Raw genomic sequence first — 24,075 nt, forward strand, 5'->3', positions numbered from 1 at the left:
CGGAGTAATTCATAAGCTACATTATTCCACTTTGATTTAGAAATAAGAACGTAAAATACGTTAACTTTGATGTTGCCTTGGATATATAGCAATAAAATCGTAAATATATTCCGAATCAAAATATTATAATATTATAGTATGCTATTATAGTATGCTGTTGTAACACCTTCACATTTGTTATTGAAACTTTTGAGTCTGAAAATAATGCAAAAACGCCAACATTGCTCTCTTTTTATAATTTTACAACAGTGCCGACAATTTCTTACTTCTTAACTATGGTTACACCGTGAGGTATCATTTAATCAATCGAGCTTACATCTTGGAGATTAAGAAATACAAGAGACCTAATACATATTATATGAGCCTTGAAATGTTGATATTTTAAGCTTTCGTCTCTATGTTTATATATAGTAAAATATGAATGATATAAAATGTGAAGAAAGAATGACTATGGTTAGTTATGGTTCGTCAAAAATTGTGAAAAGAATTAAAGAAACCGTACTGCTGAGAGCCAAGACGTACCTACATGAGTGGTAAGATTTAATTTGAACATATGCATATACATATACATGGCTACACATATGATGTATTTAGTAATCACTTATATATATATATATATATATATATATATATATATATATATATATATATATATATATTTTTTTTTTTGTTTTAAACCATGCTACACAGACGGAAGTTTTGAGTAAGAAACTAACAAATAACAACCCACATTTTCTACGTTAACTACGATAATTGTCATCAAACTCTCTCTGTGCTTGCCTAGCCATAGTGGACAACGAGCTACGACCGTCTTACACCACCTAGCTGGCAGGCGTAAATTTACGACTAAGTTTAGACCGACGTAAACACTATTCTAGTTTGGTGCAACTGGCTTTACTCGGGCGTAGAGAGTTGCGCCCGGTTTACGCCGGCGCAACTGCTACGCCTCACTTACGACCGGTTGGTGCAACCGGGCCCAGATGTTTTACGTATTTATTTGGAGTGGGTTGAACCGTATTTTAATACTCTAGTGGTACCTTCTGATCTTCTGATGCACCCCCTCCCCCCCCCCCCCCAAAAAAAAAAAAAAAAAAAAGAAAAGAAAAGAAAAGAAAAGAAAGACAGACAGAAAGAGAAAAAGTGGCATAAACATAAATACTTCAGAACTTCAGAGGGTATTAATAGATGTTTTCATCTGTTTGCTGCCAGATGCTCCTCGTAGCATCTCTATTATATTTGGGCTCCAAAAGAAATACCTTTCCTACTACACAACATTTCTACTTGGCGTTAGCTGTTTCAGAGGGGATGGGGGCATGGTGATATTCGAGTTTCTCACTCTGTTTCTGGGATGCCACATTCTAACCCTCCCCCCCCCCCCAACGCAAACAATGATATAACAACTGAAACGAGACAAAACCAAGTGATTTTGCCATCCACATCTGTGCCCTATATACACTGTATTATATTTTTATGTAAAATTTAAAAATTGTCGATCTTCATCATACGCTATTATATTGATTTCTTGCCGCACGAAGCGATGCAAAAATATTAATCCTCATGTCCCCTTTTCCAGGAAAATGCCTGATCCGTGTGTACGTATTAAAGATAGCAGTTGTAACACCTTTCTTGTAACAGTCGGTGACCGACGTACACCATATTTGTTGATTTCTGACTCGGTGACCGACGTACACCATATTTGTTGATTTCTGACTGTAACATGCAGGATATGAGATACCGTGAAAGGCTCGTGTCACATACCTCACCTCTGCCCACACACCTGCCTGGTCCTACACCTGTTTAACTGAGCGTCTGCGTCTTGGTGCTTAATCCAATAAGCCGACCATCCGTCCGTCATTCATTCATTCATTCATTCATTCATTCGTTCGTTCGTTCGTCCGTTCGTCCATTCATTCATCCATCCGTACAGCCATCCATCCCGAAAAATCGGACTGGTCACACAGCATGAAATGGTCACCAAAGGGTCAGCAATGGGCAAGGTAACTTGGACAAAAATAATCTTTAAATAATGTCCCACTGTAGTCAAAATGAGTGACCCTTATGAAAAAAAATGTATCCGTACCGAACATGCGTTTTATTTATATTTATCTATTTTATATTTTATTTCGAATCTCAGTCAGCCACGTTGAACAGATCTTAAACCTGATCGAGAAAAGTCTTAAAATCTCGATTAAACCTACTAAGGCAAATGCTGAAGTTTGTCACCGGTAGATGTTGTGTCACTAACTGTAGTAACTTGAACTGGGAGATAAAAATAGGCAATAAGCAAACATAACGTCTCTGAATCAAACTAGTGATCAGATATATAGTCTGGGATCAAAATTCGTCACGATTTTTACCTGGGAGATTAAAATCGTAATTTTCCAGGGAAGTGTAGGTAAACAAACTCTTTGTTAAGAGCTTGAAGCGTGCTATTATTGCAGCATATTATGGGACGAAAATCGCTATCAGTCATGCAGTGTGATTTCATTAGCTTATGTTGCTGCATTTTGAAAAGCGTGTTGTATTCCAAATCATATTTTGTAAAAAACAGCGCTTAACAGACTTCTCAGAAAATCGGAAAAAATGTCCATTTATGGCCACCTAGTCGACCACGACTGAAACTGTAGCATATATAATGGCATGATCATTCAGATTGCCATTCCGCCTGACGTCCTCAAGGCATTGAGTTCACAGCGGTTCCAGCTGGTCATAAAGTAAGTTTTTAAAAATAATTTTATGATATATATATCATATCATATATCATGATTATATATATATATATATATATATATACATATATATATATATATTTTTTTTTTGTTTTTGTTTTTGTTTTTTTTTTTTTTGTATAAATTTTTGTGCAAGGGATAATGATTCAGAAAATGACATTTAAACCGACCGTTGATGAAAATGTTTAAGAATGATGAAATGACAAGCGTCAAAGAGGGAAAAGAGCAGACAAGGAAACTTTTTATTTTAAAACCAGTATGGGAAGCCCCAGAGAAGACAAAAAGTTGAAAAATATTAAAGGAACGAATGTCTCCACGAGGCGATTGCCGATTTAATCATTATCATATTTAATTAACCGTTTCTTCTCTATCATTTCAATTTATTAAATCCTTAAGCTCTATACGGCTCATCAGAATGGTATTATATGTCGCAGGTCAAATTGAAATCCAGTCAGATTTTAAATTGGCTTTTGATTTTACAGTATTTACTTTTTGTTTTCAAATTTGTGAGTTTTTAGCAGGGAATCTGATAGTTTTTATGAACTTTGATGCGTTCCTGATGACAGTACAGTATCGTCAGCATTCATAAGAAAGAAGAGATTTCTCCACTGTCACAATTTTCGGATAAACAAAAACTGTCGAGGGGTTTATGATCATTCAGATAACGAAAATGCGTTTTTGTTCCTGCATCTTATTATTCAAAAATGCATCTACATGTTGTGTCATTTCATTTTTACCACTTTCTTACATGTATTACAGATCAACGCGAAATGGAGACCCGTGTGTTGATTGGTTTCTTTGTCGTGTTTTGCATTGCGAATGTCTCGGTCGCAGCTCCTGTGGACGAATCTCAAAGCGTCAAGGACAGTAACGACGAGGTAAAGATGTAAACTGTTAAATAAAATTTCAACAATAAATATTACTGAACTTTTGTCTTCACACGCTGCTGATAAAATAAACTAATACCCCCGTCACACTTAATCGGAATCAGCAGGAATCAAGAAGAATGAGGCTGAATGAAGAATTTTAAAAATTCGCACCACATTCGGGAAAAAAGTTCAAATTGACCTTAATTTTTGTAAGAGGACCGTTGGAATACTCAGAATGCGCTTGAATTCGCCTGGAATGATAAGTGCACTTTCGGCTGTATTAGCTCTCAAATGCAGTTCGAATGTTTAGTTGGAAAACTAGGAATATCTATAATGCTGTCAGAATGCAGTAAGAATATTTAGAATACACTTTGAATGGCGTACTAGTGTAGTTCGATTGCTAGCAAAATTAAAATTTCAGCTCATCCGATGCACATTCGAAACATTCTGGCGGGATTTTATACTCCCGTCACACAAGAGGCGGAATGATTAAGAATGGCGTCGGAAATACAATTCTTTGTGCATTCCTGGATATTCGAAGAGCATTCTAAAAATTCCGAGTGCATTCCAAATATTTTACACATTCTTGTGGCCGGCTCGAATGTGTTGCTCATGTCAAAAACTTTCGAAGTGCATTCCAAGTGGAAAATTACCGAATGGCATTTGAACATTATTCTAACTGCACTATGACTGCATTCTAAATATTCTTACGGCATTCCGACAGCATTTGAAACATTCTAATCAGTTACCATTCCAGTGGCATTATTTATATACTCTGGGCATCGTGTTACATGAAACATTAAACATGTTAGAAAGTAATTTTAGTATTTTACTTATTTCAGCTGCATTCTGTTTGAATTCTTTATAATTCAAACCATCATTGGCAGCCATACCGGGAGCATTTTGACTGCATTTGAGTTCGCTTCGTATATCATTCGAGGCACCTTCTTACATACTTCAGCCTGTATTCGGCCAGCAGTCAAACCACACCGGTACGGCATTTGAATTTCATTCGGAATATTCTGACTGCATTCTAACAACATTCGCAATATTTCCTCCCGATTATGGCACGAATTTTTCAATTATTTTATTCCATCTGGTTCTGCTTGATTCCTACTGGTTCAGGATAAGTTTGACAGGGCCCTTAAGTCACGTGCCAGTTCGAATATCCCTCGAATGTGATCAGAATGTCTCGAATGTTGCCAGAATGCTGTGAGAATATTTAAAATGCAGTCATAGTGTAGTTAGAATACTATTCAAATGCCATTCAATAATTTTTCACTTGGAATGCAATTCGAAAGTTTTTTAACATTCGGGCCGACCACAGTAATGGGTAAAAATTTTTGAAATGCACTCGGAATTTTTAGAATGCTCTTTGAATATCCAGGAATGCACAAATAATTGAATTTCCGACGGCATTCTTGCTCATTCTGCCTCTAGTGTGACGGGGGTATAAGACAAAGTGAAATAAATTCTCCAGCCAACACTGCCCTTGACTATGACATAAGTGCTGTAGAAATCTTGAACAATATTAAAGTATAGGATTAGACATGAAAGTGGCAGTATATAATGAATGGAATCTGTGAATTTTATACAAGTATGGTGGTTTTTATCTGTGTATATGATAAATTTATCCCGAAAATGAAGTTTTTAAGAGCGACAGAGAAATGGAGGGAGAGGGGGGAGGTGAAGAAGAAAAAATGGCTTAAAAGGTCTAATTTTTGCCTTTCAAAAATTGCCATAAACATTTATTTTCACAACTACGTAATATACTTAAAATTCAGATATCTAATTTAAGCATTATAGATTTTAATTCTAGTGAATAGAAAATCCTTTTGGACAGTGTGTCATATTTTATCATTTTAGGCCATGGTAAGAGCCAAACGTGGACATTGCATTTGGCAATGTGGCTACTGGGGTCACTTCTTGACCTGTCCAAGTGGGTTCTTCGTCCGGGGAACTTGCAGCTCTGGATTTAATCCAGATTGTTCTCATACCCACTGCGGCAGAAAGACCTGGCACGCCATCTTGTGTTGCCCGAAATAAACTTGTGCAACAACATCCGTCGTATTCAGATATATACACAAGAATGCTTTACAAACTGAGCAGAATTTTGAATTTCATTGATGTAAAAGATAAAAACTTAGTTGGAAACTATTCGGTTTATTATCTTTGCTGTTTTGGAGTGTATTCACTTCGCAGTTGGTCAAATAAAAGAATTGTTTTATTTCTGAAAATGGCTATTTGATACTGCACATAGGAAGAATGACACCCCCCCCCCCCCCATGTGACTTTTCCACGTGTTTGTAAAATAAATGTTATAGTGAGTAATGACGACAGCAGTTTGGAGCTTCCGAACGTTTATTCACCGACTCTTGCTTCATACAACTTCACAAATATTTAAACTCGATTTCTCCGTACTGATCACGCATTTACTTGTTTTCTTTTCCATTGTCTTTGCGTGATTACAAAATATTTTCCATTCGCATGTTGCAAGTCACTATGCAACATTTCCTTATTAGGTAATCCCTAAGAGACTTGTTTTCAATTAAATTTATCTAAAATATTATTTGGATTACTCATACTTGGACCTTATCCAAAACTCAGTTATCATGTGATAAATAGATGATCGAAATTAAAATATGTTATGAGATTAACCAATCACATTAATTGTTACTGACTTTGACCTTTTCCATCTTTTTCTGACACTAAAAACATGTACTACACTTGTTGACTCTTGGTGAAACTTAACTTACACTCAATGACTTTTTGTCTTTTTACTCATTTGATTCCGCTTTAATTGTTTTCTGTAATTAGTGAAAGTGTAAGTAATTTGCTTTACAACATAAAGGTCTACCCCAAATTATTTTCAGTTCATTTTCACGAAGTCGCCTTTTCTTGACCCATAAATTCTTCAGAAGCCAGTGCGAACAACAGAATAAAATGCCTATTTATCAGTGTACATTCTTGATCAAAGATATCTTATGCGGGGTTTCTCGACGAATCGAATTTTCCTTGAAAAAAGGTGATTTTCCCCAACTCTCGAACGGTCCGTGCACTTGGATTTAAGAGCAAACAACAACTGATTCCTGTAGTTATTAAAGAACAGTTATAAAAAAAAACATTTAAAAAGCCTGCCACGGCAAGTAAAAGTTAACAAGTAAATAAATAAATTAGTAATCTCCCATCTCATCTTCTGTGTCAGTCTGAATCATTGCAGTCTTTTTCCAGCTCAGGGATTAAAGTGAAAACGTGTTATGCGATTCCTTTGTGATAAAGTTTCTTGTAAGTAACAACTTTACCAACTTGATGTCGCTTTCTTGATTTATCAATTGCCTAATTTTTCAAGATTTCAGGGTCTGCTACGGCATCCCTACCCATATTGTCAGAAACTCAGAACTTTTAAGGAAATTAATCTTTTGCATTTTTTCCTGGCGTTGGTCTTTGCGTTTCCTGGATTTTGCTCTCCACTGCCTTAAGATGGGTACATGCTATATTGTTACTCTCTTCTTTCTTCAATTATTTTCAAGGCCTGCAAATTAAAATTCAGTTACTTCGTATTACCCAAGCATTTCACATTAAATTTGTGTACAAATTTTGATTTTTGACAACGTTTTAGTTTACCTTTTTATGAAAACTTTCTTATTGTCCTTTTCCACCAAATTGTTTAATTTATCAACTTAATCACTTAAGTTATGTTGAAGCACTTTTGAATATTTTATATTGCTGAGGTGAGCCGGCCTCAACTCATCAATTTGGAGATTTATTCTTGTATTGTGAATATTTGTATAAGTGTGTGTGTGTGTGTGTGTGTGTGTGTGTGTGTGACAGTGTTTGTTTGTGTGTGTGTATATTAATTATTTTTGTGCACCACATTGCACTATATATGTAATTCTAGAAAATCGTAAAAAAATCCATCATTAAACCTTAAACTTGGTAATTCAAATTTCCAGAAAATATAAATGCTGCACATTTATTAAAAAGAAAACAGTTGTAGACACTTTGTTATTGTCACGTACATCTTACAGCACCATGCAATCTGAAATTAACCCCAGTAATGTAACTACTTATAAACAGGCAACTCTTGAAATTACAAAAAAAAAATCATTCCATTGTATTTTATATCCTAAAGTTTTACTGTAAATTCTAATTGGTCATTTCTGATGCATAGGCCTCTATCAGGCGTACGTACGAATGCCCTACATTCATCGCCTTGTCATCACTATACTTTGATACGCGAGCACGGGTTAAATATTATTTTTACTGTTCTCTGTCTCTGTAAGCAAGATTAATGAAACTAAATACTGGGACTACATTTCTGCTTATTGTTGCCCTTAACATGAATAGTTTCTCCGGGTAGGTTACTTAACTCTCGGACCTGGGACTGGCTTATTCCTAATTATATCAGGTGCGGTGACTGTGTTTGGTAAATAGATAAAAAGAACCTAATGACTAAAAAGACGTCAAACTACATGTATTCCCGCTGTTTTAGAATTTCCTTTTTCTGTCATCTTTAAATGGGTGGACATGTAATTTTTTAAAATTTATTACTTTAAAGAGATATATTTCTGATTTTGACTTCCCTTCCGTAACTTAGAATTGAATTTAAGAGCGAAGGTAAACTGTATAAATCCCATTCCGCCTAAAAACCTAGAAACATAGAGCTTACAGAGATTACAGCTGGTTATAAAGTAAGCGTTTATATTTACGTAATATTTTAATAGTTGTGCTTTTTAAAGATTTAGAAGTGTTAACTCACCTTATCATAGAGGAAAATGTTTGATTATAGTGTTTTTACTTTATTGTTGTAAGTTTTTGAATTGTGCTTTTGGAGGGGGGGGGGGGGGGGAGTCGTAAATCGAATATGCAAACTTACCGGACCATTGAGGAAAATGTTTGAGAATATTATTACATTACCATTTCGCTTGTGGAAGCAGCAAAACATAGAATATTCGTCATAGCGAATCTTACATTTTTCTTTCATTATAGTCCTGATATTTGAATATTGACAAAATTAAATGTAGATTTACATCTTAAGACAGAAAGGCGACTGTATACCCCCCCCCCCCCCCCGCCCCCCCGGCACATATTGAACGGTTACAGTGAATTATGTGTTTTCATTTTGTTTTGATTAGTGTTAACAACATTTCTATCAAAAAGTGAAGCTTTCAAGAGAGAGAGAGAGAGAGAGAGAGAGAGAGAGAGAGGGGGGGCGGCTGGAGAAGAAGAATATATTTACAGTGAATTTTTTAAAGATCAAATAATTCAGAAATTGAAGCTTTCAGAAAGAAAGGGGGAGAGGGCGAGAGGGGGGTGGGCAAAGATGAATAAGAAACGGATGAAGCAATTCACAAATACTTATCATTCAGGCATTGCTTAGCACACAAGTTTATAGATAGGACTCTGGGAATTGTTTGGGGTAGGGTGTGATATGGTGATGTAGGGAAATTGCTGACATTTCTATACAATTTAACGTTATTTTTGTGACGGTTTTTGCTTTGCCTTGATATCGCTAATCCCTCCATTTTGCTCACTAATAGGGGATAAATGCAACAATTCAAAATATTTTTAGAATATTAACAGATATATGTGGTATTCATATTATTGCATATGATTGCTCATATCTGAATACTACAAGTATTTTTTCGAGTTTTTTCGAGTAACAATAGATGGCGTACTACGTCTTACTGTGGGTATGAGAAAAATCAGCATTTTTTCCCAGAGCTGCACGCTTCATGGATAAAGATCCCACTTGGACAGGTCAAGTAGTCTGATCAGTTAATTAGTTATCACCTATTGTGAATGGCCCCTGAGATGAACAACAACTGTGAGCATAGATGGTTGTACATAATTACTGTTCTGCTAATTACAGTTATAGTTCAGGATGCGGAGAGGGGGTGGCAGGAACGTGGCTATCTTCTTAACGGACCAAGATATACACTGAGACTAAAATTGGAGTCATTTGACTCTCTAGTCAGAGTCCAGCACCCCTTGACCCTCATGGAGTTAATTTGACTTGATAAGGGTCAAATCACCCCACTACCAGTCTTTAGACTCTCTTATCAGAGTCAATCACCCCCTGGCTCTCATGGAGTCAATCTGACTCTAAAATCAGAGTCAAATTACCGGGGGCCGGTGTCTGGATGACCCCTTTCACCGACTCTTTTCGCTCGCTGGACAGTAAGCCTCGTTTCAGTACTTGTGATGGCAGTGAGCAGACGGCGTGGAGAGAACAGTTTTCATCATCCTTTGTCCGTAAAATCATTACTTTATTGGTCATAGTTGGTTTTATGCATGAACAAGTGGTTTTCTGTGTGTTTCTGCATGCAGAACTCGTGCACTTATTACTTTCAGTTGCCCACACCCTTTATGTGATATGTTGGTATACAGGTCAGCAGGTTTTGTTTCCAGGTTGTAGGTTTGACCCGCCAATGCATGTCACTGGGGAGGTATGCTCACTCATTGGCAAATTTGTGGTATATATATATATATATATATATATATATATATATATATATGTGTGTGTGTGTGTGTGTGTGTGTGTGTGTGTGTCATGCTGTTTATTACCGGATTTACAAATTGTTTGTTATTGCTGTGTTACATCAAATTCTGTATGGCCTTATGGTTGGAGTGTCCGCTTCCGAAGCTGGAGGAGGCGGTTTCAAGCTCGTCCAGGGACTAAGCTTTTCTGATAAACGATACCTGCTGTCTTCCCGTTTGGCACTGTTATTTTTGTTGTTACCTTTTTCATAATGTGTCAAGGAGTCAAAAATTCCTTAATATGGGGTCATGGTGACTCTTTTGTAGAGATAAATCAAGGGATGAAGGGATGTGTGAATGGAGTCAATTGTGACCCTCCTGTGGGGTCTGGGAGGGCGTTACTCCATCGGAGTCAACTTGACTCCAATTGGGAGTTATTTTAGGCACCACTGCTGGACTCCAAGTTTGGAGTCACTTGGACTCCGATTTTCTCAGTGTACCAACATGTTGCATATCAATAAAAATCGTTTTAATTTAAATATATTTTCATTTCATATTCTTATTTTATAATTTAATAGTTGAATAAGGAGATATAACGCTTCAAATGTTTTCTCAGAGAAGATTCAGACCAGTGACAAAATCAAGTACAACCGCCAACCCATAAAAGATGGCATTTATTCGGTAGATCTAAACTCTGTCTGACGGAATGCGCCTGGGGTTTCATTATACCATTAAACCAGCCCAAGTGATGTGGGTGACTGGGAAAAGATGTATACCCTAGTACTTCTATACTATGATAGTGCAGTTTATAACCCTGTACCAAGACAGATGTGTTACGTATTTATTTGGAGTGGGTTGAACAGTATTTAGAAAAAAAAACAGAAATAGAAAAAGTGGCATAAACATAAATACTTCAGAACTAACAGTGAGGGTATTAATAGATGTTTTCATCTGTTTGCTGCCAGATGCTCCTCATAGCATCTCTATTATATTTCGGCTCCAAAAGGAATACCTTTCCTACTACACAACATTTCTACTTGGCATCAGTTGTTTCAGAGGGGATGGGGGCATGGTGTTTTCGAGTTTCTCACTCTGTTTCTGGGATGCCACATTCTAACCCCCCCCCCTACCCAAACAAAAATAATACTTCATGTATAACAACTGAAACGAGACAAAACCAAGTGATTTTGCCATCGACATCTGGGCTCTATATATTATATTTAAATGTAAACTTTTACAATTGTCAATCTTCGTATACTGTTTTGTTCTTGCCGAGCGAAATGGTTCGATACAGTTTAATCCTCATGCCCCCCCCCCTTCCAGGAGTATTATAGATGGCAACTGTTACACGCTCACTGCAATAGAAATTATGAATATGAATAATGGTTAAAGAGAGAGATAGAGAGGGGGGGGGAGAGGGGGGGCTGGGTGACAATAGTATGAGAAAAATGCTAGGTGGGGGGCAGCTGTTAAAGTACGAAGTTATTATTAATATAATTTAGCATTTGAATTATCAAGTCGTATAATGGTTCACAAAACACACCTTATGTTTGATTCAAAAACCAAAGGAGAGAAAAAAAGAAAACCTTCCTTTTTACCTACAAGCAAATCTTAACTATGAAGTATATGCTTTAGTTTATTCAGCCTCAAAACAACATACTCAAGTATCACGGATCTTAGTTTGTGAGGAGATCAACTTTTTTCTAGGAAACGAAGAACGGTGTTGACTGTTGATTTACCAAAGAAAATAAAACAGCTGATTTGTATGACATTATTGTTTCCCATATCGTATATCCATCTGAGTTTCGACGGCGATTCTTCTCTATCCAGCATTCAATAGCAAACTTTCCAAACTTTTAGACCAAATTTTTGCCCTGTTTTGGTTCAAGATAAACAAAAGTAGCCCACTTCAAATAATGTTCTGAATCATGAACAGCGCATTTTTAAAAACATAAAATGGGCACAATATTTTAATTTGTCTTCTACTGGTTTATTATGGATCAAAAGTGGACTTAATTCTAAGTCTATCAATACCGACTGATTGATTTTCGGACTTAAGTTCTCTTGTCAAGAGACCCTTCCTCCCCCCCCCTTTCCCCGGCTAGTGTTGGCCTTAATTAAACTCCCTTTACACTGGACGGCGTGCTTTCTGTGTCCTTTGTGAGACCATGAAACTGACATCGCTGTGGTGGTATACAGGAGGTACAAGCATCGCTTTGGTTGCAGGATGAACGCCCCATGATCGGCTAGTTGTCAGCACGTAAAGTATCTTTTTTACTTTCAAACGGTACCGTACTAAGAGACGCAGGGGGTTCAGTGTAAGCGGTTAACAGAAGTCAGCTCTCACCAGATTCTGAAACAAAGGGCTGCGAGAGACGGACTCAGTGGCCGACATACTCCATATTTGTTGATTTCTGACTGTATTAACATGCAGGATATGAGATATCGTTAAAGGCTCGTGTCATATACCTTACCTCTGCCCACACACATGCCTGTTCTTACACCTGTTTAACTGAGCGTCTGCGACTTGGTGCTTAATCCAATAAGCTGGCCATCCGTCCGTCATTCATTCGTTCGTTCATTCATTCATTCATTCATTCATTCACTCATTCATTCGTTATTGCATCTATTCCGAAAAATAAAACATTGTGAAATGGTCATCACAGGGTCAGCAATGGGCAGGGAAACTTGGATAAATATGTCTTTAAGTGTGGTCAAAATGAGTGAACCTGATGAAGGAATAAATGTACCCATAAAGATATGATTTACATTTTATTTATTTATTTATTTATTTATTTATTTCGAACCTTAAGCAGCCACTTTTGCGATGAACATATCTCAAACCTGATCGGAAAAGGTTTTATAGTTTCGATTTACCTTACTCAAGAAAATGCTAATGTCTGTTTGATATTCTGTCACTAACTTAGTAACTTGAACTGTAAGATAAAAATAGACAAAATGTAAACATAACGTCTTCCTCTGAATAAAAAAATATATAGTTTGGAAACACAATTCGTCACGATTTTTACCTGGGAGATAAAAATCGTACCTTTTCAGGGAACTTATAGTAAATAAGCCCCTTGATAGGAACCTATGGATTGAATGGTGTTTTTGACCCCATTCCCACAGATTTTAGATCGATCTATCCCTGTGGGGAGTCTCACTAGATTACTGTCAGCTTAGCCGGCTTAAATGTCTGTCCCGCCTACTAATAGCTGTAAGGGGGTAATTAACTACCGTGCGAGCTCGGCTGACAGCAATTTAGCGTGAACCCCCAGGGAGTTAGGTCGATCCAGATGGATCGATCTAAATCTATGGGAATGCACTCTTTGTTGCAACATATTATTATAAGATGGAAATAGCTATAAGTCATGCATTGTGAATTCAATGTAATGTTGCTTGAATAGGGCGCAGTCTTCCAAATCGTATTTTCTAGAAAACAGCGGTAAACAAGTTTCTAAGAAAAATGGAAACAATTTTCATTTATGTCCATCACAACGTATAACTAAAATGGTATGAATATAAGTATGATCAATTTATCTGGATGGCCATTCTGCCTGGCAGCCTGGAACCACTGACTTTGAAGCGGTTGCAGATGGTAATTAAGTAAGTTTTTAACGATTACCTTTTTTTCTTTACTGTATAATTGAGCGTGGGGTAATGATTTAGAAAGTGACATTTAAACAGACCATTGATGAAAATGTTTAAGAATGCTGAATTGGCAAGCCGGTAAGCAAACAAACAAACAAAATAAACAAAATGATGTGATTTTCAGTTTTAAATTCAAACGAGCATAGGAACATCCAAAAAAGAACGAATATCTACACAAGGTGGTCGTAGATATTATCATTTATCATATTTTATTTAACTGTTTTTTCATAATCATCGTTATCAGTTCTGTAATACTATTTTATGGTATTATTGCACTTTTGCTAAAAGTGATGGAATAAACTAACAGAATATTGCATCTGCGATTTCAATAAATTCAAACAAAGACATAATGAATTATTGATCGAACTGCACGTAAGATGGTGAAGATTAAAAGATTAATAAATAAACAATTTACGAAAAAAGTGACAAGTTTAATTGTACCCAGGACTTTAGAATCGATCAAATGGTAGAATCAATTAGACGTTTCTCTCTTCTCGCGCTATCCCAGCGTCAACAGAAATAGTGTTTAATAAATAGCCGAACAGGGTTGTCTTTTCTGAGACCGTATCACTCTTTTTTCAGTCGTGTTCAGATGACAATCAGAATGGAGATATTACCATTGGTATTGGTTGTTTTAGGACTACAGACCGTTGTTGGTGATGTATCTTTCTTATAATATTTTCTCGATCGACAACCTGATTTCTTAGATTTTCAAGCTCAGGGCTTCTTATATTTCATTCCCATTGATTTCCTATATGTTGCTCTCAGTTTTTTTTACCTCCGTCAAGAAGATTGTTTTCACCTGCGTTTATCCGTAAGTCTGGTTGTCTGTCTATCTGTCCGTCCCTCACCAGCCTAACTCAAATGTTATGAATGGATTTTGATGAAACTCTTAGGTCAGAAATGGATTTACTTAAAAGTAATCAGATTTGATGATGATCCAGTATTCAATGAATATTTACTATTATTATTAAATCGTTTGTCTTTTTGTCTGTTAGTAACATCGTGCAAACAGTTACGGAGGGATTTTAATGTAATTTTCGGGATAAGCTATGTCATGGTTGTATTTAAATTGTTAGTTTATTAATTATTTAATAATTGATAATGATAAGAATTAAGCTCATTTATAAGTTAACTTATAATTAATTATTAATGGTTAAGTTAATTTATTAACTGATTAAAAATAGTTAAGTCTTGGCGGAGGAGCACAGCTAATGAGTGGTTTTCTAGTGTAAGATTTTATTTTAAGTTTTCCGTTTATCTATCAATTTACTCACTTTAGGCCTACTTAATTCACAGGGAAAGGCCTCACGTACTTCGGACCGAAGTCAACTAGCGCAGACGACGCAGCCTCCCTCGTGGCTTGTCCTCCAGGATTCGTTGGTACGGACTGCGCATGCTCCAATGATGCTGACAGGTGTGACGGAGCGTACTTCAACAGTGACGGTGTGTGTACAGCTCGTAACACGTGGAGGAGAAGCGGAATAAGAGTGAGTGGTAGTTTTTTAAGTGTTTATTGACAGTGCTTTTTTATGGCAAAATATACAGAAAATGCTGCAGAAAACGTCTCAACTGAAAACAATGAAGCAAGTGATTTGATCCATCCTCCATTTAGACCGTCTTCCGTCAGAAAAAATTAGATGCCCGTAAATGTAAACTTGAAAAGTTCTGACCGTCTTCCGGCAGACCCAGAAGATGGCCTTTATCCGCCTCTGCCTGTGTACGTTTGTGATTCTCGCATCACTCAGTTGGTCAAACGAAATCATACGAAATCATACGTGATGTATGGGAGGGAGATTGTTAATGTAAACATGAATAGCCGTGGGTTTGGATGTGAAATATACACCGACTTCACAACAATATATTATACCATACAAAATTAATTGCTACTTTTACTTATTATTTGACTTTTGTGATCTTTCAGGCACGTGTAACCTGCCAACCGCTAGAGTCTCTTGTTCATATGACCAGTGTGGGAAGCCCTGGCTACGTGCATAATCCTGTGGTTTCCTGCCCCGACGGCAGCCACCTCCTCCACTGTGGTTTGAGTCATCCGTGAGTTTTATAGAGTTTTCTGGTATTTTTACCACTACAACTTAGATCTTCCAGCAGTTTTGTAGCATCCGTTACTTAACCACAAACTGAATAAAACTTCTATATCTTTGCAATTTCCCTTTTTATGCACGTGTGTCTGTACATATAGCCATCGCCTGTGTCTGTCTGTATGTCGCCGTGCACTTTCAGTGTTATGTAAATAATACATGTATAAAACTCGATTTTCTTTTTTTAATCATACAGGCCTGATGAATATTATAAAATACAGGTCAAGTTTGAAACTCAGCCTGATCGGACCATTGTTGGTATATCTGTCAACGTGTATTGTGTAATTAAGTGTCAAAAATTGAAATAAATTCAAGTCAGTGCAGTATGTCAGGTTCAATTTTTCACGGTGTTCAGAATCTCAGAAAGGAGCAAATTGGACATTAATGTGTCAGTGCTATTTTTGTCATTTAAACAAAATCAATAAACATAAATTACACTCGCAATTATGGAAATGGTTTGAAACGATATCAAAGGACACCTAATAGACTAAGCCTATAGCTATAGCTTTGTAGTAGCCAATAGCATACCCAAAGTAATATATTACACTAGTACTGTAGCTCCTCACTTATGTTTCATTCAAGGTGGATTCAAGATGAGAGAAACCCACGCTTCAAAATCATCACCAATGTGCAGCAAAAACAATGCAAACTGGATCGCCGATGTGTCGGCTGCCGCTTATATGCCTATTGCATTTCCGTATAGGTGCGTATTGATCACAGTTATAGGAGTCTATTTAACAGTAGGCAACTAAAATATTGGTCTATATTTTACAGTGGCTGAAAGCATTAAGGATCATTACTCATTCGACTTACACAGAGAAAAGAAACTAGTACATTTACCGGGGTACATGTACAATGAAGCGGTTTACGGCGTTTTCAATATATACATTCTACTTGTGGTTCATTGTCCACTTCCATTTCGATCAACAGCATATACATGAATGGTATGTTTTATTGATAGTGGACGTCTATTTAGAAAATACATTGCTTTCTCTCTGTTCCAGGAAACTAAGACCCCTGGCACTACGCGCATGCGTCATATCAAAGCAGAAAGAAATGGCATTTCTTGGCGAAATTCTGCATCGGACTGGTTGCAGAATATGATTATCTGACAATAAGTTCCGAAAGATAATTTCTTTTGCGATACTCTTGTAGACTATCGCACTGAATACTGGCAAAATTTAGACCAATCTATATAGACGATAATATGAAATACATACAGTCATACAACTAGTAATAAAATGCCATGCTTGAAGCCTGGTTTACTTTTTTCTATCAAAATCATGGAGCTCTTGTTAAACAGGTTTGATGGAAGTACAATGCAATGCAGCACTAAGATGAACAACAACCGTGAGCATTGATGGTTGTACATAATTACTGTTCTGCTAATTACAGTTATAGTTCAGGATGCGGAGAGAGGGGGAGGCAGGAACGTGGCTATCATCTTAACGGACCAAGATATACCGACATGTTGCATATCAATAAAAATCGTTTTAATTTAAACATATTTTCATTTCATATTCTTATTTTATAATTTAATAGTTGCATAAGAAAATATAACGCTTCAAATGTTTTCTCAGAGAAAGATTCAGACCAGTCACAAAATTAAGTACAACCGTCAACCCATAAAAGATGGCATTTATTCGGTAGATCTAAACTTTGTCTGACGGAATGCGCCTGGGGTTTCATTTTATCAGCCACGTTTTCAAACTAGAGGGTAAAATTTCAATTATGGTACTGTAAGAGGTATCGCTGAAGTGATAATTTTATAAAGAGAGGTGCTTAAACTGGTGTCCTTGCAATCAGTTATTGGTAGTGGGTTCATTGGTCAAAGTGAGTCTAGAAATAAATGTATTGTCATTCTATTCCGGGAGTGAAAATAGCAAACAATGTATACGTAAAAAGATTTCGATGGGAATGAAGAACTTCATAGCATACAGAAAGTTGAAAACTTTTAAAAAAGAAGGACTGGCTGTCAACGTTGACAATTGCCAGAGGGAGATTCCCCGTTGAAACGCTGTTCCTTTTTTTAAATGAACTGTTATTAATGCTCAGGAATGTAGGGCCTCGGGTCATTTTCTTTAAATATGTAAGCAGTTTGCTCTAATCAAATACTTTGACTACCCAAATTAATATAAGAAAAATGAAATCGGCAAATAAGTAATTGGTTAAATTTCGATTTAAGTCTTTCAATGTTTCGAGAATTTAATCAACTGTTTTGCATCTTGGTAATTGTAGCATCCTGCTTTAATCAATAATTATATTTCAGTGTCTGTCGTGTCGCTTTCATCGTGGATTTAGCTGCTTTCACGTAGTTGGCCTAACTTTCTACATACATGTATATGTTGTTGAGATTTCTTTGTAAATTACCAATAATCTCATTTCATAAAAATTCAAATTTTCAATTATCAAATCAAATTATCCCAATGTCCTTCAATCCGTAATCTGGACAACTTATTTTTTTAAATGATCGGTACAAGCTTTTTTCCCATGACAACACTAACATGCCTGAACATAGTGTTCAGGATGTTACTCACACAAGGACACGACGCAATTTTAATTTGTCTTTTGGGTATTTACTCTCTATTGTTTACTGCGTCACTACCCTCCATCAATAAAACTAACATAACATGTGACGGCACATTATCGGGAATGAAATCAAGGCACATTCTAGAGAGGAAAGAAAGAAAAGCCTGATAGATCGGGAGTTTTTTTTTTTTTTTTTTTTTAGTTCGAATCGGAAAATACGTCACCAAATCGGGGAGATCGGTAGTGCGTTGACAGGCTTGCGCGAGGCGGTTGCAGATTTAAACGTTTATTACGTGTGACATGAAGGATTTTTCTAACAATCATCATTATTAATTGCCATAGTTTATTCTAAACTCTCGCTAAAATGATGGAACAAACTAACAGAACATTGCATCAGCGATTTCAATAAGTTCAAACTAAGACTTCATATGGTAGTCATATGGCGAAAACTTAACATAAACAAATTACAATTAACCTGTAAAGCCTGAAGGAATATATCTTTGAACCGATCAAATTGTAGAATTTAAATGGCAGGCTTCTTTCGTTTTGCGGCATCCCATAAGTAGGTTAAAAGTAACTTGTCTCCACAGAAAAATCTTTTCATAAAGACCAAACTAAACCGGGTTATGTTTTCTTACGGTAAACCATAGACTTTCTTTAATTTCATTTTGTAACTCATACTTTACAAGCAGAGTATCCATGCTCAAGTGCAACCTTGCCGGACTCGTAATATATAGTGCATGCAAATGCGGTTTTCTTATCCAAACCTGTTCTTTCAGATAAACATGAATGATGGACACGTTTTGAATTGTCATGGTTAGTCAGCTTAACTTAACAATGACATCCTGTTATGTGAGCACGAACGATTGTGTTGAGGCAAAAGCGATGAAGTTTTTTTGTATAAAGCACCGTTTCTCTTTTTTCACTATTTAATTGCCAATAGTGAAGAAAATGCTTTTTTTTAAAAAAAGAAGAAAATTAAAACTTAGGATTAAAAACTACTTTTTTCTAATGAGAAAGATGCCATTTGGCCTAGTGTGTATTAAAAAATATTAAACCCTAAAATTTTTTTGCCTTGGTCTATCAACTTCCTTATGTTCTTTATTGTATAAATACCGCAGCACTGACAAACCATTCCCCACACGAGATGTTCTATTGGTAGAGCAAAGAGTGAAACACGTTTCGGAGCTGCAAGCGAACCAAAGGCTGATAAAAGGGTGAGTTGTATACGCCACTGTTTAAGTTGTCTGCCTGTCTTTGCTCTGCACAAATATTGCTTCTTTCTCTTTTTTACTTTCTTTTTTTTCTTTCTTTCCTTTTTTTTGTGCTTGTTGCATAATTTACTTATGATAAGAAACGCTCCTTAACAGCCCCCGAAAGTAAAAGTAAAAGGGCTGTTAAATCTTGTTATCAAGTTACACATTAAGTTTAGAACTGTTTGCACATGAAACATTCCAAAGTCATTTTTTGTCTTCATATCCTGCAAGAAAATAACTCGTCATTTAGAACTACATTTTAAAAATGGGTTTAAAGAACGAATCCACGCGATTTAATGATTCGTGAGTAGGTTAAATTACATTTCTTTCTCGAGGACAATCCGTTTTGACGGAACAGCCACGTATAAATAACCGTAAGGAATCAAAATCGAAATGACACGTTTCCTTTTCGTGCGCTTCCTCAGTATACTGTATGTAAATTCAACAAGTAGGAAAATTTTCTTTCATCGACAGGAATAGTGTTTCAGTCGAGTTCAAATGACCACCGCAATGGTGATGTTACCATTGGCATTCGTTGTGCTTGGAGTACAGACCGTTGTTGGTGATTTATTGGGCCTGATATTTTCTTAACAGACTGATTTTTTTTAAATTTTCAAGTACATACTCTTTTTTATTTTTCTTGTTATTTTTTGTTTACATTGTTTTACTGGATGTTTTTATCAGCTTTGTTTTAGATTTCCTTTTCAGTTATCCAATTCTCTATCAATTCACTGCCTCCGCCAAGGTGACATGTGTGATTTTTTTTTTTTTTTTGGTTCCGTCTGTTTGCTTGTTTATTTGCAACAATCTGCAAAAGAAATTGCCTTTGGTAAGATCCTGAAGCGTGATTTTATTATAACATATCACATAAGGCGGAAATTGGTATTAGTCATGCATTGTGGTTTCAATTTTTAATCACGCTGCATTTTGAATGGCGTGCAGTGTTCCAAATCATATTTTCTGGAAAACAGCGATTAACAGACTTCTCAGAAGTATAAATACGATTTCCATTTATGCCCATCCCTGTCGATCACGACTGAAATTCTATTAATAAAGGCATGATCCTCTGGTTATCCATTCCAGTTTCACAAAAAAAACTTAAGTCCGGTTCCCTGGCTAATAGCTTAATTACCAAGGTTACATGGTCACATGCACACATCTTACCCTATCAGGAACAGTGTTACAACACTCTCATGGTCACATGCACACATCTTACCCTATCAGGAACAGTGTTACAGCACTCTCATGGAAATCCTAGACAAATAAGCCAGGGAGCAGATCACGACTTAGTTTGTTTTTTTTTTCTTTTTGAAACCGGGGCCTGGCATCCTTGAAGCATTGATTTTGTTGTTTACTTTAGGTTTTTAATTGGTGTGCTTGTTGGGTGGGCAACGATTAAGAAAGTGAAACATTGATAAACATGTTTAAGAATAAAATTTGTTTGGCATTTCATGAGTGAAAAAAGAAGATAATAAAAAAGGTTAAAACGGGTATAGAAACTCTCAAGTTGACAAAAAAAGTCAAAAACTTTTAAAAGAACGAAGATTTTCCCAAAGCGGTTGCAGATGGATTATTTATCAGAAGGGCCATTTAAAAAAGATTGGTTAATTTTCTTCTCAAAGCTCAATACTAAATCTTTTTCACAAAAAATTAGATTATATTTTTGAGCAACAGGGCTGAAAGAAAGAAGTTAAGTTTTGAAATGAAATTAATTTAAGAAGCGATATTCCAAATCTTCCAAGAGAATGAAGGAAAGACATGACTGATCTGCAGTTTATATAAGTAAAATATTCAGCTGTACTTATTAAAATTATGTTTTCATGGCTGATATTTCTCAAAACATTTCAATTTAAAATAGTGAACCATTTTTTCTTGAATAATACATACGGATAAAATATTTAATATACTCCAGAATTTTTTTACAAATTTTCAGATAGTTAATTCAAATAAAACCAATACTTTTAAATTACTCATAACTTATCTCAATAAAATTCTTATTTCTTCTTATGCAGTATTTTCTGATATAATTATCATTATTATAATTCTTACCGTTACTTTTTACACCAGTAATTAGTTGTCTTTCATGAAATTTCATTTCATTTTCATCTTTTTACAGTTTAACGCAAAATGGAGACCCAAGTGTTGATCTGTTTCTTTGTCGTGCTCTACCTGGCGACTGTCTCGGTCGCAGCTCCTGTGGACGAATCTCAAAGCGTGCAGGACAAAAGTAACGAGGTAAAGATTTCAACTGTAAAATAGAGCTACTGAAATAATCACAATCACCACAAAGTTGCTAAACTATTGTCTTATTTGAACTATGTGTTTTTTCCCTCTTAGATACATTACTTCTTTTTGAAATATGCAGTATGGTTGTCTACCGAAGCATTTTTTTAATTTTTCAACAAAGTGGAAAATGGTCAATAGAGCGATTTTCATCACAATCATTGTATTGCATGAAATTGCACTCTTTGTGCTGTTATTCCATATGACAACTGTCAGATTGCATGGACCTTCTATACACCTGATTCTATCCTCTGCATTCAAAACAATCCATGTATTTAAACGGTTTTTGCATAGAGAAAAATGTCCATTCTTTGGCGTTCAAAAATACATCCAGTTTCACAAAAACATAAGGTACTCAAACTTGAGAAACTTTATTTTAAGCATTTTAAAAAGACTTTAATTCCAGTGAGTAGAAACTCCTTTTAGACAGTCTCTCACATTTTATTGTTTTTATTGTTGTAGGCAATGGTAAGAGCCAAACGTGGATCATGTTTTTGGAGTTGCGGTTCCTATGGTACCTTCTTGACCTGCCCAGGTGGGTTCGTCGTCCGGGGAGCTTGTGGCTCTGGGAAAAATGCGGATTGTTCTCGTACCCACTGCGGCCGAGGCACCTACCACGCCATCTATTGTTGTAATTAGTAATTTCGACAGCCAGAAATGCGAGCAATAGCCGAAGTGCACAGAACATTGCGCAAGAATGCTTTCATTAACCATGCAAAATTTTCAAATGGTTTGATCCATTTTGATGCATTAATTATAAGATATAAACTTACCTGAAAACTGTTTATCTTTGATGTTTTGGCCGGCTTTCACTTTTCACTTCTCAAATGGAAAAAATAAAATTATTGAGCTTCTGAAAATTGCGTGTTGCCGTTGTGATTTTTCCCATTTGACAATATTTCTTCTGTTTGTTTCTGAGCGGGCTCTTCAGTACTTCACCTGTATTATAAAGGATGCATCTTCGGTGACTAACCCATGCGTCTCTGAAATAAAGGTCTATCCTACCATGTGATATCACAAGGGTCTCTGTAGTATAGCCTGCTACAAAGCAAAGTCGATTTAACCAATTTGAAAAAGACTACTAAAGATCCCTGTGGTCAAGATACTCTCAAATATGGAAATCAATTTTTAGTGGATTTTCATGAAGTCAGTTCTTCGTGATCCTCCAATACTCAAAATACTGGTTCGAACACCAAAGCATTAGCCACATATTACATCAAGTAAGCGCTTTTTGATTAAAAGTATCGTACAAGGTTTGAACCTCGAATTAGTTTTTTTCTTGAAAAAAAGTAATTTCTTCTTACATAAACCATTGCTCAACCAATCCCAGCACTTGGGAAGATGCTTTATATAATTTCTAATTAAATAATCTCACATTAAATGGCTGACCAGTCATTTAGTACGTCAAGTCTTCCTGTATTTTTCAAAAAGAAATATCCATGTCAAGCACTTTGTTTTGAGGGGTTTTATTTGGTCGTATATGAACTGAGAAGGACTTAGTGGTTTTGAGAGATATGCGGGCAATGAGAATATGACTTTTTGACATATTCAAATGCAATCAGTACACTTTTGAAGAAATCGAAAAAAAATGATGATATAATTTTTATTCCTCTTAATTGGCTATTTAATTCACCAGTTTTACACATGCGGACGTACACCTGATCTTGCATGTCATTCTCCGCAATAATTTTACGAAAACGCCTATCCTTCGGCACCAAGATGAACTAATAATAATAATAATAATAATAATAATAATAATTTATTTCCAAGAACTAATAGTTAAAAATCCATATAGAATGTTCAGTAGATTTAACAGGGATAAAATGGGCAGAATGAGATGAATAAATATGAGCAGAATCAGATAGTAAAATATATACATGTAGGAAAAGATAAAAAGCCAGTCAATAAATCTAATTAACAAGATACAGAGTATAATTGCTAAAACTCGGCAATTCAAATTGCAAAGAAATAAAATGTATTTTATGCCTTAATGAGCATCTATACATATACATGTATAAAAATAACCCTTTCTTCTGTTAATCTACAAATTAGTTCTTTTCTAAGGAGTGTTGTACCGTCGTGTTTTTCTGATGTTCGTTGTGCAGCGAAACAACTTGAAGTAATTATTGGATTTCTAGCACTGAGCCTCAAGGCCTTAGAGCTTTTCAGAGCTTTG

At 35.9% G+C, this 24,075-nt stretch overlaps 1 protein-coding gene and 2 long non-coding RNA genes across 4 annotated transcripts; all 3 read left to right on the forward strand.

Moving 5' to 3' along the window:
* The first annotated feature begins 1,934 nt into the window (after window positions 1-1,934).
* On the forward strand, window positions 1,935-22,759 carry LOC106167117 (uncharacterized). Of its 2 annotated transcripts, XR_001238897.2 has the most exons (4): window positions 1,935-1,997; window positions 19,482-19,577; window positions 21,733-21,851; window positions 22,362-22,759. It is a non-coding gene; the product is annotated as an uncharacterized LOC106167117 (long non-coding RNA). The 2 variants fall into 2 exon arrangements; XR_015331555.1 differs by lacking the exon at window positions 1,935-1,997.
* Window positions 3,471-5,835, forward strand: LOC106167118 (uncharacterized). The gene is made up of 2 exons (XR_001238898.2): window positions 3,471-3,607; window positions 5,465-5,835. It is a non-coding gene; the product is annotated as an uncharacterized LOC106167118 (long non-coding RNA).
* LOC147759417 (uncharacterized) lies at window positions 13,606-17,334 on the forward strand. The gene is made up of 6 exons (XM_086997857.1): window positions 13,606-13,684; window positions 14,312-14,385; window positions 15,029-15,219; window positions 15,654-15,784; window positions 16,414-16,534; window positions 16,836-17,334. Exons 1-5 carry the CDS (start codon window positions 13,623-13,625, stop codon window positions 16,532-16,534), a joined length of 579 nt encoding a protein of 192 aa, XP_086853983.1. The 5' UTR covers window positions 13,606-13,622; the 3' UTR covers window positions 16,836-17,334.
* Window positions 22,760-24,075: the final 1,316 nt, after the last annotated feature.

The sequence above is a fragment of the Lingula anatina genome, chromosome 10, assembly GCF_051362555.1.
Source record: "Lingula anatina isolate TDL-2025a chromosome 10, LinAna3.0, whole genome shotgun sequence".
In the NCBI taxonomy this organism is placed as follows: Eukaryota; Metazoa; Brachiopoda; class Lingulata; order Lingulida; family Lingulidae; genus Lingula; species Lingula anatina.